The sequence below is a fragment of the Sus scrofa genome, chromosome 18 (genome assembly GCF_054392235.1).
Source record: "Sus scrofa isolate SSC_HxYL_T2T_F1_AM1 chromosome 18, Sscrofa_HxYL_maternal_Yorkshire_Landrace_v2.0, whole genome shotgun sequence".
NCBI lineage: Eukaryota > Metazoa > Chordata > Mammalia > Artiodactyla > Suidae > Sus > Sus scrofa.
This window is the reverse complement of record NC_139400.1, coordinates 27602021-27622519: the sequence shown is the minus strand read 5'-3', so window position 1 is coordinate 27622519 and position 20499 is coordinate 27602021. Positions and strand designations below refer to the sequence as shown.

General features: G+C 42.0%; 1 protein-coding gene across 6 annotated transcripts in view; it reads left to right on the top strand.

The window, feature by feature from the left end:
- Window positions 1-15127: 15127 nt before the first annotated feature.
- Window positions 15128-20499, top strand: part of KLHDC10 (kelch domain containing 10) — a 56179-nt gene continuing 50807 nt past the window's right edge. For 2 of the 6 annotated variants that reach the window (XM_085005455.1, XM_021079115.2), the window contains exon 1: window positions 15610-15774. In XM_085005455.1, coding sequence (XP_084861581.1) covers window positions 15699-15774 — 76 coding nt within the window. In that variant the 5' untranslated portion in view covers window positions 15610-15698. Of the gene's footprint in view, window positions 15553-15609; window positions 15871-20499 lie in introns of those variants that run through there. The other 4 variants (XM_021079114.2, XM_021079113.2, XM_085005456.1 and 1 more) reach the window with 3 other exon arrangements.

Sequence of the window (20499 nt, the reverse complement as noted above, 5' to 3'; positions counted from 1 at the left end):
GGCTACGTTCTCTCCTATGTGCATAGATGATTATTACATATCTCTCTCCTCAAATCTTCCAGGCCTTTTCAAACCCATCCTCTCTGTCGATGCCCTTGTTTCCTATTGCACTTAAAAAATCAAAACAATTAGAAGAAAACTTCCACAAATTTCCACCACCACATCTCCCACCAGCATATAGAGTACTGAGAACTTTTTAAGTTCCCACATTCCCATGGTAATAGCCAGAAATCAGAGCCAGTTTTAAGTCCAATCGATTGATAACTCACCCCAGCAAACAGGCTTTTGCGAGCCCAAAGACAACCCATTGATTCTGGAAATCAGCCAGTCACAGACTCGCTTCAATACACATGCCTCTGAGGGTCAACCAATCAACAATAGTCTCACCCAAGTTACGCTTCTACAGAGAAGGTCAACACACTCAGACCTCTGAAAGTTCAATCCCTAAACTCCCCTCTTTCTCCAAAGCCGATATAAGACGGCTAGTGTGCTCTGCTCTAAACCTGTGCCTGATAAGCATGACTCTCACTGCCTTCAGCAAGCAATAAATTCAGCTTTGTCTTTTCATTTCACGTATTGAGTTTTACCTTCTGATAGTACTTTACCTTTCTTCCTGTTGCTCTAGATCAGTGGTTCTCAAATGGGTGCAGTTTTGCCTCCAAAGGGACATTTGGCGATTTCTGGAAATGTTCTTTCAAGCTACAAATGGGGTGATGGTAGAGGCAGGTGCAGCTGCTAAACCTCTGAGAATGCACAGGACAGCCTCTCACAGCAAAGAATTCTCTCACGTAAAATGTCACAAGTGAGTAGATTGAGAAACCCTGCTGGAGTCTGTGCTCCTATATAAGGCCATCCTTATGCCCTTAACCTAATCCCCGACTCAAGGATGTTTCTGTCCTCTACTGAACGTTCCCGTCAGCATCAAGATATTATTTCTTCCGTCTTAAAACCAAGACAAGGAGTTTCCATGTGACTTGGCAGGATCTGGTATTGTCAGTGCAGTGGGGCTCAGGTTGCTGCTGTGGTGTGAATTTAGTCCCTGGCCCGGGAACTTCTATGTGCTGTAGGCATGGCCAAAAACAACAACAACAAACCCCAAAAAACAAACAAAAACCCCCACCTTCTCTGATTGCAGTTCGTTATCCAGATACAACTCGACCGTTATACTCTTCTTTACAGCAAAAAATTGAAATTCTCCTTGAAAAAATTACCTATCCTGGAGTTCCCGTTGTGGCTCCATGGAAACAAATCTGGACTAGCATTCATGAGAATGCAGGTTCGATCCCTGGCCTCGCTCAGTGGGTTAAGGATCTGGCATTGACGTGAGCTCTGGTGTAGGTCACAGATGTGGCTTGGATCTGGCATTGCTGTGGTTGTGGTGTAGGCCCGCAGCAACAGCTCCGATGAGACCCCTAGCCTGGGAACCTCCATATGCTGCAAGTGTGGCCCTAAAAAAGATTAAAAAAAAAAAAAAAAGGAATAGAAAAGAAAAAAATTACCTATCCTCACTGATTTCAGTACCTTCCATTCTCCCCTCATTCTGTTTGCTTCGGCTTCGATAGCCTCCTTATTAGTCCTGGGACATGACAGATGTAGCCCTGCCTTGAGACATTTGCACTTCCTATTCTCCCTGCCTGGAAGGCTCTTGAGACACCCGAGTGGTTCTCTCCCTCACCTTCTCCAATTCTCTGTGACTTTTTTTTTTCTTTTTTTTCCTTTTCTCATCTTTTCTAGGGCCGCCCCCAACGGCATATGGAGGTTCCCCAGCTAGGGGTCGAATCAGAGCTGTGGCCGCCAGCCTACACCACAGCCACAGCAACACCAGATCCAAGCCCAGTCTGTGACCTACACCACAGCTCATGGCAACGCCAGATCCTTCACCCACTGATCGAGGCCAGGGATCGAACCCACAAACTCATGGGTCCTAGTCGGATTCGTTAACCAGTGCGCCATGATGGGAACTCCTCTCTGTGACTTCTTTTTTTTCTTTTTAGGGCCGCATCCACCTGGAAGTTTCCAAGTTAGGAGTCCAATTGGAGCTACAGCTGCCGGCCTACGCCACAGCCACAGCAACGCCAGATCCAAGCCACATCTGCAACCTACACCACAGCTCATGGCAATACCGGATCCTTAACCCACTGAGTGAGGCCAGGGATCAAACGTGCAATCTCATGGTTCTTAGTTGGATTCGTTTCTGCTGGGCCATGGTGGGAACTCCTCTGTGACTACTTTATTCAAATGTCACCTTCCTCACCCACCTGCATCACTCTATAGAAACTTGCAACTCCTCCCTACCCCACACGGACACCTGGTATTCCTTTTCCACTTACCCTGCCCCCTTCTTCTCTATCGTGTTTATCTTTTCATAGCATGTGTAGTTTTCTTATTATGTTCATTCCTGTCTCTCCCTGTCCCCACTAGAGTATAATCTTTATAATTTTCTCCAGAGTAGGGGTTTTATCTTATTTGTTCATTGCTGTATTCCCAGTGTTTACAACGGTGCCTGGACCAGAGAAGACACTCAATAAATAATTGCTAAATAAATGTATGTAAAACTTCTAAAGGATTTAGACTTTATCCTAAAAGCCAAAAGCAGCCATTGAAAGATTTTAAGGAGTCCGCTTCGTGGCTCAGCGGTTAACAAACCCAACTAAGATCCATAAGGATGCAGGTTTGATCCCTGGCCTGGCTCAGTGAGGTCTTGCCATGAGCTGTGGTGTAGGTCACAGACATGGCTCAGTTCCCACGTTGCTGTGGCTCTGGCGTAGGCCAGTGGCTACAGCTCCGATTGGACCCCTAGTCTGGGAACCTCCATGTGGGAACTTCCATGTGTTGCGGGTGCGGCCCTCGAAAGACAAAACGGCCAAAAAAAAAAAAAAAAAAAAAAGAGAGAGAGAGAGAGAGAGAAAGATTTTAAGTTGCATGAACAGTTGTGCTTTTGGGGAAAAATCACTCTGAAGACTAGGTGATGAGTGGATTGGAGCCAAGAGAGGACATGGAGTGACCATTAGGGGCTTGCAAAAGAAGCACCAGAGGAAGATGGTGATGGGCTCAGATAGCTGGAAGCAGGCAGATTCAAGATACATTTTGGAGCTAGAAACAATGGGCCATAATGATAGGTTATACATAGCAGGTGAGGAAACAGGTTTCAAGGAGGAATCCAAGATTTTGGCCTTTTTGTATACATCTATGTAAATTTACACACGTGTGTTTACACACACACATATAAATGTATATTTGTGTGCATGTTTGTATGTGGCAGACATTTTGTCTTTTTTCTGTTATTTCCCAGTGCCCAGATGTGATAGATACTCTGAAAATGTCAAATTTAATTCCTGAATCAATAAACGCTTTTGAAATTTCCAATTTTCAAAGAGTCACTTGGCAAAGGTGATGCGGAAGAAAGAGTTTTGGAATCCGAGACGGCCCCTCCTCCCACTTCCATGACTAATCTTGTGACCTTGTGACCTTGTGTCGGTGACCTCTGGGTATGAGATTAAGTGGGATAACATCTATGAGAAGTGTTGGCACATAGTAGTAGGTTCTCGGTAAGCGCTAGTTTTCTTCCCAAGCTTTTTGTATAAGTGGTAGAGGCAGTGATGAACCACAAAACCTCCCCCCACTTTCAGGAATTAAGAACCACTTCCGACAGCCACCGGGAGTACCACCAACAGGAAGCCCTTGGCTTTCAGTTCCCTTAGGAGTTATAACTGGAAAGAACCATTTTGCCTGAGGTTATCATTCCCCCTTCCCAAGGGCATCATCTTGCATCCAGAGATTAATCAAGACAGAGGCATAAAAATGTAGGCCCTTCCCCCAACTCTGGATAATGCTGAAGGGCCCCTAGCTTTAGAGTTTCTTACAGAGTCCCCTGGAGGCTCCCTTGAGACTGCATCACAGTCCAGCCTCTCTCCCTGCACAGTTCTGCCCTTTTCCCCTCCTTTCCTTTGTGTTGGTCCCACGTGCCCTCCCCCAAACTTGCATCATGCTAATCACTCTCTCAGGGTCAGCTTGTCCACTTTGTTTGTCCCTGGCAAGCAGACACCTCTGCTGACAGCTCCAGCTATCAGACTGTTGAGCTTTTTTTTTTTTTTTTTAAATGGGAGAATACATTAAGAACTTATGTGGATAAGCTTTTTATGCTAAGTAGGATCTCCCCTCTGAAGAATAAGCCAAACATACTTTTTTGCTAGTACAATTCTTTCATGAAACAGAAAAATGTACCAAACAGCAAAATTTATATTTTTAGTGATAATTTAGGTTCTATACATCATGACAACAGGTTTTTAAGAGGTCAACATTTATCAAACATTTTAATTTCTTATGGGCTACTTTTTTGATATATAGATTACATAACATAAAATTCATCCTTTAATAAAGTGTACACATCATTGGTTTTTAGTTTATTTGCAGAGTTGTGCAACCATCACCACTATCTGATTCCAGAACATTTCATCATTGCAAAAAGAAACTCTGTCCATATCCATCAGCAGTTGCTCTCCATTCCTTCCTTCCCCCAGCTCTTGGCAACACTAGTCTTTTAAGTCCCTGTGGACTTGCCTGTTCTGAACATTTCATATAGGTGGAGTCATGCAACATGAAGCTTCTCGCATGTGGCTTCTTTCACCAAACATGATGTTTTTCAACGTTCGTCTATGTTGTAGCCTGTATTAATACTTCACTCTTCTTTTTTGTTTTGCCCATTCCCACAGCACACAAAAGTTCCCAGGCCAGGGATCAGACGTGTGCCACAGCAGTGGCCATGCTGGTCCTTAATCTGGTGAGCCACCAGGGAGCTCCTTGAGTTGTCTTTATGTTGTTGAGTTTTAAGAGTTTCCTTCTTTCTTTCTTTCTTTCTTTCTTTCTTCCTTCCTTTCTTTCTTTCCTACTTTTTTTGCTTTTCAGGGCCACACCTGCAGCATACGGAAGTTCCTAGGCTAGGGGTTGAACCAGAGCTGTAGCTGCCGGCCTACACCACATCCACAGCAATGCCAGATTTGAGCCATGTCTGTGACCTACACCACAGCTCATTGCAATGCTGGATCCTTAACCGCCTGAGTGAGGCCAGGGATTGAACCTGTGTCCTCATGGATAATAGTCAAGTTTGTTACCACTGAGCCACAACGGGAACTCCTCTTTCTACATTCTTGATATTAAGTCCTTATCAGATGTACGACCTGCAAATGTTTTTTTCCTATTCTGTAGGCTGTCTTTTCACTTTACTGATAATGTTCTTTGATGCATAAATTTTTTTTCCTTCCCATTTATTTATTTATTTTGTCTTTTTGCCATTTCTTGGGCTGCTCCCGCGGCGTATGGAGGTTCCCAGGCTAGGGGTCTAATCGGAGCTGTAGCCACCGGCCTACGCCAGAGCTACAGCAACACAGGATCCGAGCTGCATCTGCGACCTACACCACAACTCACGGCAGCGCTGGATCCTTAACCCACTGAGCAAGGGCAGGTATCGAACCCGCAACCTCATGGTTCCTAGTCGGATTCGTTAACCACTGTGCCACGATGGGAACTCCAAAATTTTTTGATTTTGATGAAATCCCATTTACCTACTTTTTCATTTGTTGCTATGCTTTTGGTTTCATATCTGAGGATCTATTGTCAAATCTAAGATCATGAAGATTCACCTCTATGTTTTCCTCTAATAATTTTATAGTTTTAGCACTCATGTATGTGTAGGTCATTGATCTATTTAGGATTAATTTTTATATATAGTGTGAGTTAGGGTTCTAGCTTGATCCTTTTTTGTTTGTTTTTTGGCTGCACCTGTGGCATGTGGACATTCCCAGGCCAGAGATCAAACTTGCACCACAGCAGCGACCTGAGCCACTGCAGTGACAATACTGGATCCTTAACTCACCAAGCCACCAGGGAACTCCTTTGTCTCTTAATATTTTGATAGCTATATCTTGGTATAATTAGTTTCCTTGGTAATCCTATGCATTTTGTTTTATGTACTGAAAACATTATTCTGAAAAATTATCCATAGGCATCACCACATTGAAAAGTTTCAAAACTCCTGATTTAAGCAGTGAAATGTGCATAGAGAAACCAGAATATTGTTCTGTAAACAAATCTCACAGGGAAATGAAAGTGGGTGGTTTTTTCCAGCCTACTACGTAGTGAGGTCAACAAGGGTGTTCCCAGACCCACTGAGATCTTGACAAATTACATTTCTTATTTAGAGAAATTACGCCTCCCAGCCTCTACTTTTTGTTGTTGTTTTGTTTTGTTCTTAGGGCCGAGCCTGCAGCATATGGCAGTTCCCAGGCTAGGGATGGAATCAGAGTTGCACCTGCTGGCCTACATCACAGACACAGCAATACAGGCTATTAAAAATGAGAATAACAAAATCCTGTTAAAGAAGAATAACAGTGTATCCAATATACCCAAGACATATTGTATAAAAAAACAAAAGCCAGGGGAATGCATTTGGTAAGGTTCCCTTTATGTAACAAACTAAAATAGAAGGGGTCCACTTATATGCAGAGAAAAAAATGATCTGGAAGGAGAGACATCAAACTGTCAACAGTCTTTTGGAGTAGAGAGTAGGATTGGGTGGAGAGTGAAGGGGAGGGTTTCACTTTTCTACATATTCTTTTGTTTGTTTATTTATTTATTTATTCATTCATTCAGGTATGGCTGTTCCTGTGGCATGTGAAAGTTCCTGGATCAGGGATCAAACCCCAGCCACAGCAGTGACAATGCTGGATCCTCAACTCACTGTGCCACAAGGGAACTCCTCTTCCATTTATTGAACATCATACAATGTTTGTATTGATTATTTATTTATTTATTTATTTTTGCTTTTTAGGGCTGCACTCACTGCACATGGAGTTTCCCAGGCTAGGGGTCTGATCAGAGCTGTAGCTGCCGGCCTATGCCACAGCCACAGCAATGCAGGATCTGAGCTGCCTCTGCAACCTACACCACAGCTCATGGCAACGTGGGATCCTTAACCCACTGAGTGAGGCCAGGGATCGAACTCACAACCTCATGGTTCCTTGTCCAATTCATTTCCGCTGCAACACAACAGGAACTCCTGTATTAATTAGTTTTAAATTTTAAGTTTAAGTTAAACGTAGCTATAGTTGGAGTTCCTGTCATGGCTCAGTGGAAACGAATCTGACTAGCATCCATGAGGACACAGTTTCAGTCCCTGGCCTCGCTCAGTGGGTTAAGGATCTGGCATTGTCCTGAGCTATGGAATAAGTCACAGATGCAGCTAGGATCTGGCATTGCTGATCCTGTGGTGTAGGCTGGCAGCCACAGCTCCGACTGAACCCCTAGCCTGAGAACCCCTATATGCTGCTGGTGTGGCCCTGAAAAGACAAAAAAAAAAAAAAAAAAAAAGATAACTATATTCATCCATATAGCTATAGGGCCAATTTTAGGACTATTATGACTTTTAATATTATTTTGTCTCTCTGAGCTGACCAATTAAAAATATTTCCCTCATGGCTCAGCAGATTAAGGATCCAGCATTGTCACTGCTGTGGCTTGGGTTACTGGTGTGGCGTGGGTTTGAGTCAGGCTCAGGAACTGCCACATGCTGTGGGAATGGCCAAAAAAGGCATTTCTTAAGAATCTACTTTGTGTAGTAGACAGCTCACGTTTGTTGTTTATGGTTAGCATCTATTTCTCACAACTAATAGAAGTGGTGTATTAATTAGGATTTTGTTGGCTTCAGGTAACAAACCCAATTTACTCTATCTTGGGAAGGAGAATTTGACAGAATAGTATTTCTTAAAATTGAGTAGTGTTCATTCCATGTTTTAACTGGGTTCATTAATTCTGCTTCAAACAGAAAAAAAAAAAAACCCTCCTCAATGTTGATGAGTTTGTTTAATCAAAATGTTACTTAAATGCATAAATTATTTATAAGCTCCTTATGCTTATAGTTCTTATAAAACATAAAACAGAACACACTTGTAAATTAAATAACCGTAAACTCAAAACAGTTCATATTAATGACATAACTCTGATAAACAATGTTGCTTTGGAGTTCCCGTCGTGGCACAGTGGTTAACAAATCTGACAAGGAACCATGAGGTTGAGGGTTCGATCCCTGCTCGCTCAGTGGGTTAAGGATCTGGCATTGCCGTGAGCTGTGGTGCGATGCTGTGGCTGTGGTGTAGGCCGGTGGCTACAGCTCCAATTAGACCCCTAGCCTGGGAACCTCCATATGCCGCGGGAGTGGCCCAAGAAATAGCAAAAAGACAAAAAAAAAAAAAAAAGTTCCAGTTCAAATTCTCTATTTGGTTGTGTGATTTCGTTTCACTGATGTTAACACATGCAGAGTATGCTTGTTCACATGAGCCTGTCACACCAAAAATATAAAAAGATATTAATAATTTCAAGGCTTTGTTTATTGTTGGAGATCATTCGACTTAAATTTCACAAATCTGTCCCAGACAGCATTCCTCCAACATCAATTTAATGAGATATCAGTTGATATCTTCGGAAAACTGTCTCGTTCTCTTGTTGCTAAGTTAATATTACTTAAATATGCATTAAATGAGTATATAAGCCAATTATTCTGGAATTGGAAACAGGAAATAATATCTGGACTTCAAGTTCAATATTGCAGATGATGCAAGTAAATTGTCTAGTTTTACCCCCAAACTTTCTGTTAGGTTATTGAAGGAAATAAATAAATACTCAAATGACTCACTCAAAGAACTTTAAAAAAGACTGATCATGGGAGTTCCCGTTGTGGCTTGGTGGTTAATGAATCCGACTAGGAACCATGAGGTTGCGGGTTTGATCCCTGGCCTTGCTCAGTGGGCTAAGGATCTAGCATTGCCGTGAGCTGTGCTGTAGGTTGCAGACGCAGCTCGGATCCTGTGTTGCTGTGGCTCTGGTGTAGGCTAGCAGCTACAGCTCCGATTGGAAGCCTAGCCTGGGAACCTCCATACGCCGTGAGAGCAGCCCAAGAAATGGCAAAAAGACAATAGATAAATAAATAAGACTGATCGTTATTCAATTTTCTTTATCAGCTTCTACATTTTATTGGACTTGGACCATTAGGAGCACTGTGAAACTTGCTTTGGGGCCACCTGCTGTGATGTCATGCAGTCTTCATTTGTTGAGAGTGCACATTGTCATGTCATATGGCAGCCCTTGTCCTCTTCTCATCAGCCTGCAACAATGAAAGTAATACATTACTGCACTACATTATTCCATTTTCCTGATATCAAGTAAAAAACTGAAGTTATTGAATAATGGCAAACTAAAGTTTAATTCAGTTCAGTCTTTCAGTTATAGAACACCACTGCAAGAATCTTGTCTTCATCAGTGATGGTTATAAGACCATGTGGCTTAGTGCTAGAATGGTATTGCATTTAAATCATAGCCTAGGACTTCCTGTCGTGGCACAGCGGAAACGAATCCAACTAGGAACCATGAGGTTGCAAGTTCAATCCCTGGCCTCACTCAGTGGGTTAAGGATCTGGCCTTGCCGTGAGCCGTGGTGTATGTCTCAGACACAGCTCAGATCCTGCATTGCTGTGGTTGTGGCTGTGGCTGGCAGCTGCAGCTTGGATTGGACCCCTAGCCTGGGAACCTCCATATGCAGTGGGTGCGGCCCTAAAAAGCAAAACAAAACAACAACAAAAAAACCCTAAGGAGTTCCCGTCGTGGCGCAGTGGTTAACGAATCCGACTAGGAACCATGAGGTTGCGGGTTTGGTCCCTGCCCTTGCTCAGTGGGTTAACGATCCGGCGTTGCCGTGAGCTGTAGTGTAGGTTGCAGACGTGGCTAGGATCCTGCGTTGCTGTGGCTCTGGTGTAGGCTGGTGGCTACAGCTCCGATTCAACCCCTAGCCTGGGAACCTCCATATGCCGGGGGAGCGGCCCAAGAAATAGCAAAAAGACAAAAAGAAAAAAACCAAAAAACTAAAAACAAAACAAAACAAAAAAAACCCTAAACAAGAATTCCAATCTTTAATTACAGTGCTCTCAAACACGCATAATGTGACCTGGTAGTTCTTGAGTGTGGCAGGTAGAAGATACCTGGGAGCAGAGGTCTTTTCCCTGTGGCTGCTGCCTATACGCAGGTGCTCCTGTGGCAGTGGACTACATCCAGCAGAAATCCTCAACCCAGTTCACTGGAGTGATCTTTGAAAACATAAATCTGATCACATCACCTCTGCTTAGAGCCTTCAATGGCTTCTTGCTCCATTAGAATTCACTCTAAACTCCTTGATGAGGCTTACCTTTCCAATGGCATCTCAAGCAGAGTTGCTCAATGCCTTCCCCACTCCAGAATGAAATCTTGGCAAAGGCCAAGGTCATTTTTCCAAACCTCAACAGCAAATCCAGGCCTTTATGTCCAGAGCTACACAAAGAAACATGAGCTTTGAAATTCTTTTTGTTTTGTTGTGTTGCTTTGTTGTAAGTGGAGATAGGACAGGGACAAAGTGTTGCCTTCACAGTTTCCAGATTCATTTCTGAAACAGGACTCAAGATGCCAGGATTCTAAACCTAAAACTTGGCTGAACACATTAGTTGACTGCTCTTATGTTGACCGAATACTTTTCTGAGAATCACGAGGGGGGCGCTGAAGGCTGTAGAGTCCACTCCGTCTTCCTGAGAAGGCCCTTCCAACTTGATACTTCCAGATATCGTGTCTTAAGAGGTTCCTCCTTTTATCAGGCTCATATTTTTATTCTTCTTTTCCCACTCTATTTCATTGAAGAATTACTGGTCATGGGTCATGAGTATGCAATATACAGTGTGGGGAATGTAGTTAATAACTATATAATATCTTTGGTGATATATTGTAACTAGACTAGATATATTGTAACTAGATATATTGTAACTAGATATATTATAACTAGTGGTTAAAAAACATTACTGGTCCTGACCCACTAAGTTAATTTCATGACAATGGTTCAAAAATACTATGTTTCATGACAATGTTTCAAAAGTACTATGATAGGCTACCCACTAAAAAGGTAATATTTGGAGTTCCCATTGTGGCTCAGCAGAAACAAACCCAACTAGTATCCACGAGGATGTGGGTTTGATCCCTGGCCTCACTCAGTGGGTTAAGGATCTGACATTTGTAGTGAGCTGTGGTGTAGGTCGCAGATGCAGCTCAGATGTGGAGCTGTGGCTGTGTTGTAGGCCAGCAGCTGCTGCTCCAATTCAACCTCTGCCCTGGGAACTTCCATATGCCTCATGTGCGGCCCTGAAAAAAAAAAAAAAAGATAATATTCATTAACGTACCTATTTCAGAAAATGGTCAAGAAATGGAAGCCCTCTTCCTTCTCTCCCCTGGGCAGTCAGACTTAACCTCAGCTACAATTTGCCCTTTGTGTTTCTATGACATCTGTACGTGTAATGTGTATGTGTGTAATGCTTTTATGTAAATACTTATAATTTTCATAATTAAGTAAATTAAGATTCATTACTTTGGGCTTCTCAGTATCAATGCTCATTTGATCTGGGTTGATGACAAGCAGTGAGTCACCTCTGACTCTTCACCAACGAATTTATCTGATGCTGCTTTAGAGCTAATCTACAACAAACTAACCAACGATCCAAGCAGTATACATTTTTAAAGGATTGCTGTGCATTGATTGCTATCATGGGAATATGACCTTACATTTACATAAAATATTATACTTTTCCGTGTACCTTCACATACACTATTTCATTGGTCTCTCACAATAACACTCAATGTTGCTGAAACAGAAGGTATTACTCTCATTTTGCACGTGATAAAACTAGGGCTTGTTTTCTCAACCCTAGCTGTAGATTAGAATAATTCATGGATATTAGTCAGGTTCGCTAACCACTGAGCCACGACAGGAATTCCTCTTGGGTTATTTTGAAGCAAATCCTAAACATCATAGCCTTTTACCTGTTCATATTTCATCATATTTCAGTCTGCTTATTCAAAAGATAAGAGTTCTTTAAAAACAAAAACCCCTACAGGAGTTCTATTGTGGCGTAAAATGATCAGCTGTGTCTCTGCAGTGCCAGGACACAGATTCAATCCCTAGCCTGTCACAGTGGGTTAAAGGATCCAGCATTGCTGCTGTGGCATAGATCAAGACTGTGGCTCAGATCTGAACCTGCGCCAGGGGCAGCCAAAAAAGGAAGAAAACAAAACAAAACAAAACAAAACCCTCCTTCCCTAAAATCCTTTTGGGAGTTCGGGTCTTTTGAGCATTAACGGCTTATACTCCCTGTTTATCGGTAATAAATGTACTTTCCTTCACAACAACCCGGTGCCAGTAGATTGGCTTTACTGTGAGCAGAGCCAAGTTTGCTTTGGTAACATTAATAAAGGGTGAATGTTTTTGTGATTCAATGATGTCTTTTAAGTTGCTCTCTTTTTAAAACGACTTTATTGAGATATAATTCACATATTATATAATTTACTGATCTAAAGTGAAACCAATGTTGTTTTATCTATCTCTCCTTCCACTCCTCCTTCTCATATAATTTATTTATCTATATATTTATTTATTTATTTTTAGGCCCCACCTGTGGCATATGGAGGTTCTCAGGCTAAGGGTCAAATCAGAGCTGTAGCCCACGCTGCACCCACAGCAACACCAGATCTGTGCTGCATCTGCGACCCACACCACAGCTCATAGCAATGCTTGATACTTAACCCACTGAGCCAGGCCAGGGATCCAACTTGCGTCCTCACGGATGCTAGTCAGATTTGTTTCTGCTGAGCCACAATGGGAACTCCCTCCTCATATATTTAAAAAAAATTTTTGAGGAGTTCTCTTGTGGCACAGCATGTTAAGGATCTGGCTGACATTGTCACTGCTGTGGCTTGGGTCACTGCAGTGGCACGGGCTCAATCCTTGGCCTGGAAACTTCTGAATGCTGCAGGCACAGCCAAAAAAGTGGGGGTTTTTTTTGAGATACAATTCACATATCATAAAATTCACCCTTTGCAAGTGTACAATTCAGTGGTTTTTAACATATTAACAAAGTTGTGCAATCATTACTAGTCAATGATTTTGGTATATTCAGAGTTAGACAACCATCACAAGTCTCTCTCTCGCTCTCTTTTTTTTTTTTGGTCTTTTTTGTCTTTCGAGGGCTGCATCTGAGGCATACGGAGGTTCCCAGGCTAGGGATCTAATCAGAGCTACAGCTGCCAGCCCACATCACAGCCACAGCAACACCAGACCCGAGCCTTGTCTGCCACCTCCACCACAGCTCACGGCAACGCCAGATCCTTAACTCACTGAGCAAGGCCAGGAATCAAACTCGAAACCTCATGGTTCCAGTTGGATTCATTTCCACTGAGCCACGATGGGAACTCCCACAAGTCTCTTTTTAACCTATAAATTTTTTTCCCTTCAAATCTCTTCTTCTATTTTTTTTGCTGAAGAGATTTGCTTGTTTATTGTGTAGATATCCATAGTCTTCCGGATTCTGCCTTTTGCATCTTTGGTTTTTTTTTTTTTTTTTTTGCTCTTTGCTTTTCAGGGCAGCACCTTCGGCATATGGAAGATGCCAGGCTAGACACCAAATTGGAGCTGCAGCTGCCAGCCTACGCCACAGCTACAGCAGTGTAGGATCCCAGCTGAGTCTTCAACCTACACCATAGCTCACTGGCAATGCCGGATCCTCAACCCACTGGATGAAGCCAGGGATCAAACCTGCATCCTCATAGATACTAGTCAGGTTTGTAACCTGCTGAGCCACAACGGGAACTGTATTTTGAAAAAAATGTTCCTGGGTCCTTGAATTTCCTATAAACTGGTCATTAGAGGTAGACATCTGATGAGATTCAGGTTCAGTTTTTTCTACAAGGCTACTTCTTGGGCATGTTTATTTTCTAGAAGCATATAGGTCTCAGTTTTCATTTTGCGATAACACCAGTGGTTGATGTTCAATGTGTTGATCTCCGAATTCATCAGGGGTTGCAAAATGGTGATAGTTTGTCATTCGTTATTTGTTACTTGGACTATTCTTTTCTTTTTTTTTTTTTTTTTTTTTTTTTAGGGTCACACCCATGGCATATGGAAGTTCCCAGGCCAGAGGTTGAATTGGAGCTGTAGCCACTAGCCTACACCACAGCAACAGCAACGTCAGATCTGAGCCAGCATCTGCGACCTACACCACAGCTCCTGTTACCACCAGATCCTTATCCCACTGAGCGAGGTCAGGGATCAAACCCATGTCCTCATGGATGCTAGTCAGATTCCTTTCCACTGAGCCACTAAAGGAACTCCCGCTTGGAGTGTTGCTATGAAAAGAAAATTTTCTTCATCTACTATTTGATTACTCAGTGGTACAGATTCTTTAAAAATTAAGATTTATTAATTTTGATTTTCCTATCTTAGAACCTTAGAGCTTTTTTTTCATGTCTCATTTTTGTAAGCAGTGCTTTCTAATGCTTCATGGGTGAAATACTTCCACAGGGCCTGGAAGTAGCAAAACAAGGAGGCGGGGCCCTTGGGGGATGTGAAATTTGCACTAAGGGAATAGCATCATCAACTCAGCAGATTTTTTTTCTTTGCTTTTCTCTCCTATAGGAAGCGTCAAGCAAGAAAGAAAGGAAGAAAAACGTCCTCAGATCTAAGAATCTTGAAAAGTTTTCTTTCCCTCGAGGAATGTATATAATTTCCCCTTACCATTCAAACATCAGTAAACACTCTATTTTCCCACTTTGCCCCGCGCCCAGTAAGTTCAAAGCCAAACTCTGTTTAATTTTGGAACAATAGCAATTTCTGATCTGTACATCGACCTTTTCCTTTGATCCTGATTCTCAGTACCTGTTCCTGTCTTGCAGCTGATTCAAATTTTCTAAGAGCAAAAAGGAGTTTGATTGAACAAAAGCATTTACATAGCCATCAATCACCTATGAAAGAACCTTTTTCTTGGCGCTCTGTTCACTGCTGGATGTTATTTTAAAAAATCTTTACTAACTTCATAAGCCTGAAGTGGTTTCTCACTGGGGTCTTTAATTGCATTTTTATGATTACTGGTGAGGTTGAACATCTTCCCACGTTTGTTAACCAGGTTTAAAATTGTTTGCTTGCGACGTGGCTTATATTGAATTGAGGAGGAATTCCGCCAGTCGGCTGAAAGACAAGACAAATGAAACCTCATTCCCTTAGTTAAGCTTAGACTCCGCCCCTGGCTATTTTCCCCTCGAAGAGCGCTCTTTGTGTGTGTCAGAGAAAGGGATCTCAGTCTGTAAAGCGAGACACTGCATTGCCCCCAAATATGTGTAATATGTGCGCGTCCCGTTTCTGATTTAGGTGTTTATGCGGAAGAGTTCCCGAATCCTGAACTCCTCGAGTCAGGGCTGCCGCGGGGACTCTTTCTGCAGGCGTGGTCTCTCTCACTCGGCCTTCGATTGGCCCGCCTGATCCCGCCGGAGTCAACGCGATGCGGGCTGCCTTAACGCGGTGGATGTGAGTGATGAGTGGCTGCTTCTGCCTTTCTCTCCCCCGACTTTTTTTTTTTTTTTTAGCCATAGCTATGGTTACCACGTCTCTCCCCGCCTCTCTCAACCTGCCAAGAAGACGATTGGCCATTGGCTGCCTGTCACCAAGTAAGTCAGTCATTGGTCGCTGGTGAGACCGGGCGCTCCCCCTTCCCCTGTCTCCCGGGTCTCTTGAGGAGCGCAGGAAGGAGGCTCCGCTAGTGCCGCCGGGCCACGGGCTGCCGCGACCGGGCTGCGGCAGTCGTTAGCGGGTCATGTCGGCCGCCCAGGGCTGGGACAGGAACCGCCGGAGGGGAGGAGGCGCCGCAGGAGGTGGCGGCGGCGGCGGAGGTAGCGGGGCCGGCGGGGGCAGTGGGGGCAGCGGGGGTCGGGGGACTGGCCAGCTCAACCGCTTCGTGCAACTCTCCGGGCGGCCGCACCTGCCAGGTGAGTCGTGGGACACGGTCCTGATAGCCCGCGGACGCGGCGGGAAGGCTACTGCTTCCTTTTCTTTTCTCCTTGGCTTTCTTTTCTTTGGGAGGTGGAAAGGCAGGCCCCGGGCGTAGCAGAGCGACCGGGGCTCAGAGCTAAGGAAAGGTGTCTTTGAGGTCAGGGAGGGAACAGGAGTAAAGCGGGAAAACAAAGTATTTTTGCTCTGTTGAAAGCTCTGTGCTGAGAGTTGTGTTTTCTTTTCAAAGGAGAGGTCGCTGTCTCATTGACATTCCCAAATGTTTCCTTACTCGATTCCCGGTCTCGTCCTCTTCCGCAGTTTGATCGTGTAAAAAAAAAGAAAGACATTGGCGCCTAGCTGTGGGAAATCATTTTTAAGGAGAGAAGAGGGAAGAGCATTCCAAAGAGAGATTTTGGAAAACAAAACAAAATACCTCGTGTAAAAGTTAGGCATTCTGAAACAAAAAAGGAGTAAGAAGGGTGGGTGGGAAACAGAACCGTGAGAATTAGGGAAAACTAGTAGAGTTATTAATATTTTGGAATGTCCAGAGACAGAATCGATAGTGTGTTTGAATTTTAACGGGAGGAAATGAAGATGAAAAATGTATAATTTTGAAGTGACAAAATTATGCTGTGTCTACCATATGAAAACAGATGGTTGAGAACTGGAATAATGTACCTCAGTGTGATTATTTCACGTTTTTGCCCACAATTTCCTATTCTTGTGTTGATATGCCTTGAAAATCAGACAAATCAAATCGATGTGTGTGCAGACAATTTTAAAGAGCTACATTTTGCAAGTGAATATTTAGCACAATAAAATGAAGGTGTACTACCTAGAGTGTCAAATATTATATTGGGCAAGCTTATTTTTGCCATAAAGAGAAAATGATGTGTTAATCATTCACCATGTTTTTGTAAACAAGATTGAGGTTGATTTTATCAGTGATATGTTTGTTTAACTGATGAATCTTGAGAATATGATGGTTTTTGAATTGTTTTTTGAATTGTTTTTGAATTGTGTTTACTACCGTGCCTTGTACTTACAAGTAGTCAAAAATTATCTTATTAATTCGAAGATAAAGGGAATTTTGCACTTTCACTGTGTCGATTGCTTATGTTTGTGATAAGGTTATTGATGTGTGCTGGAAATGCATATTAGTGCATTTATATGCGCCATTAAAATGAACAATGAAGCAGTTTTAGTCAAATATGTGATTCACCAGGAGCTGGGTTTGAGATGATAGTGTCAGACTAGATATTGCTAAATATGTGTTCTTTAACATGAAAAAGAAAAAGGGGAAATCTTTTTTCTTACCCCAACTTAATAGCATAACCTTTCATTTTTGTGTACTAGCAGGTTAGAAGATAAATCTCTTACCAAGGACTATCCACTAGTGTGTCCTCTACTACTGCAATCTTTAGGTCTTTGATCTTAGATTAATTATATCATAGTCTGCATATAGGCATTCCCAGGCTTCAAGAAACTGCTTGGTGCACTTCCCACTGCTACCACCTGATGGCAGTCGAAGCCATGATTTCTGATAAAGTGCTAAGGTGTGGAGCTATTTCTGCATTTTCTTAGCACACAAGGCCCAGAACAGCCATTTGGCCATAGGTAAAGATAAATGTGTTTAAACTCTGAAAATTCATGCAATGAATCAGCTCTTCTTTCTGCTTTCTTTTCCCCTTGACTGTCACTTCAGTCTTCCTTTTCCAAGTAGGAAGCCTCTGTCTTTACTTCATTCTCAGAATTGATCTGATGTTTCAGTATTTGCTTTGAAATTCCCAGAATTGATCTGATGTTTCAGTATTTACTTTGAAATTCTTTCACACCAATTCTTTAATTTTCAAAGTATTGCATTTTAAGTCTTCCATCTCTCCTGTATTGCATGGTTTTATTTTGAGATGTTTAAAAAGATTTTAGGTGATGAGGGGTGGAATTATTTAGGCCTGTTTCATGACTGATCCTGGAGGTTAAAAAATAATAAAAATACGTTTTTGCGGCTTTCTCCCACCTCTGAATTTTAATCCTATTTTCTGTTTTTTCATCCCCCCTCCCTCCTTTTAACCAAGATTTCCAGATACTGGGCACTTAGAACCCTTTCTTACTTTTTTGCACATCTACCCTCTGTAAAGCCCCCAAAGAAACAACAAAACAGCCTGGTCCTCTTGGACTGTTCTCTAATTCAGTGATAGCATCTTTATCCATGCAGTTATGTGAACCTGCAACTTGGGCATCCTCCTTAACAGTTTCCTCTCCCTTGCATGTCAGGTGTAATCAATCACCGAGTCATTTTATTTGTGCCATAACTCCGGTCCATGCTACCATCATCCCTCACTTATGTCTCCTGCACTAGCTCTCTAAGCGGTTTTCCTGCTTCTCCTCTTGCCCTCCAGTTTGCACAGCACACCAGTCTTTTGCAAGCACAAGTCTCTTCTCATCTCTGCTTACAACCCTTTACTAGCTTTTCATTGCTCTTAGGATAAAGAAAAAATTCTTAACATGGCCTTAAAGGCACTGCGTGGTCTGGCCCCTGTCTAGCTCTCCAGATAATCCCACATTATGTTCTATTGCTCTTTAATCTTTTTCCACCTCCTTAGATCATGGTCCCTTCTGCTACAGGGTGGTCGTACATGCTATTCCATCATCCAGCAACCCTCTTCCTCCCTCGTCCTATTCTATTTTTTAAACTTATCTTCCATTGAATCTCAGCTTGATCACACTGTGTTTTTCAGGGAAGTTTTCTCTGACCTTCTGTTTGCCCTCTTCTCCCTACACATACTTATAGCCCCATGTGGTTCTCTTTGGGCAAAATTACCATTTGTGTGTGATTCCTTGTTATGCATAATTTGTACTCTTGATATATACACACACACACAAAAATGTATATGTATATACATGTATACATATACATATATACATACATATTCTTAAATTCTAAATTAATACATGGGCATTATGTGTAAGCAATTAAATTCCTATAAATGTGTTGATAAGTGTGGAACAATTCCCTGTAGCCCCACTAAGTCTGGACAAATGGATAAAATCAATTTCTTAAACATAGAAATAGTGGACTAGACTCTGCATCCATGGCAGCAGCACAAATAATATTTTATGAATCCTTGTTTGAGCAGCTTCTTGCTTCTCCTAAAATACAATAGTGATTATTTGTTTGCCCCATAGGGCAAGAAATTCATAGCTTCTTAGTCCTGGATTTCTCCTAATTTATAATCTCTGTATGCCGAGTAAGAATAGGGAACAGTGCTCTCGGTAGAATAGGTTTGCAGAAGTGGAGCTCAGAGGCAAGGAGATCCTGGGGACAATGGAATCCATGATACTACTGTGATTTAATTTAACTCTGTGAATTTGAGTAAATGCTGTGTATTAACTGGGAAACAGTTAAACATTGTTGCTAAGGTAGGAACGAAAAATGACAAAGAGGATGAAAAATATAATTGGTAAAGCTGGGTAAAAATAAAACTGAAAATCTTAAGTTAAAAATTTTCAATGTGATATATATTCATGATATAAAATTCAAATGGTACAAATGGTAAAAGGCAAATTTTCCTTCTTCCTTTGACTCCAGCTAATAGGCTTTCTTCCTTAGAAGTAGCCAGTTTTTTCAGAAAGGTGTGTGTGTGTGTGTGTGTGTGTGTGTGTGTGTGTGTGTGTGTGTGTGTGTGTGTGTGTAGGGGAGAGCAATGCTAGCATTTCTCTGGATGGGCATTTAAAACATTTATAGCCTTGCTAATACAAAGGATGATACAGTTGATATTCTTGTACACGTATCATTTTGCAAGTGAGTCTGTCTTTAGAATAAATTCCTAGAAGTACAATTGCTGTGTCAAAGGATATGTGCTATTTAAGTTTTGATAGATATTGTCAAATTGCCCTCTGTAGGGGTTGTACCAGGTTGTGTTCTACTATTGGATGTTGGAATATTGGCTTTACATACCTTTGGTAGCAGAGTAGATTATTATATTTTTATTAAATTACCAATTTAAGAGGTATATTTTTCTTCATCTTTTTAATAGGTGTAAGAACCATATTTATTTCCATTATTACATCTATTTATATTTCTTATCATCTGGTTATAATTTTTGTTCATTTTCCTATTGGGATGCTTAATATTGTTTATAAGAACACTGTTTTAAGGAAATTAGTTCTTTGTCTCTGATATGTATGTGATATTTTTCACAGTTTCATTTGGCTGTTGACCTTGTTCATGGTATATTTTTTCAGCAGAAATTTAAAATATTTCTTGCAGTCGTAATATTAATCTTTTTTGGGATTTTGGATTTTGTGTCATAAGAAAAGCTTTCCCAGAGTTGCTGTTGTGGCTCAGTGGGTTATGAACGTGTTAGTATCCATAAGGATGTGGGTTCAATCCCTGCCCTTTCTCAGTGGGCTAAGGATCTTGCATTGCTGTGAGCTGTGGTCTAGGTCGAAGACACCACTCGGATATGGCATTGCTGTGGCTGTGGCATAGGCTGGCAGCTATAGCTCTGATTTGACCCTTAGCCTGGTCCATATGCTGCAGATTTGGACCTAAAAAGAAAAAAAAAACCTTCCCTGTTTCAACATTATTTCTAATTAAAATGAAATGAAAATCCTTGGAATTC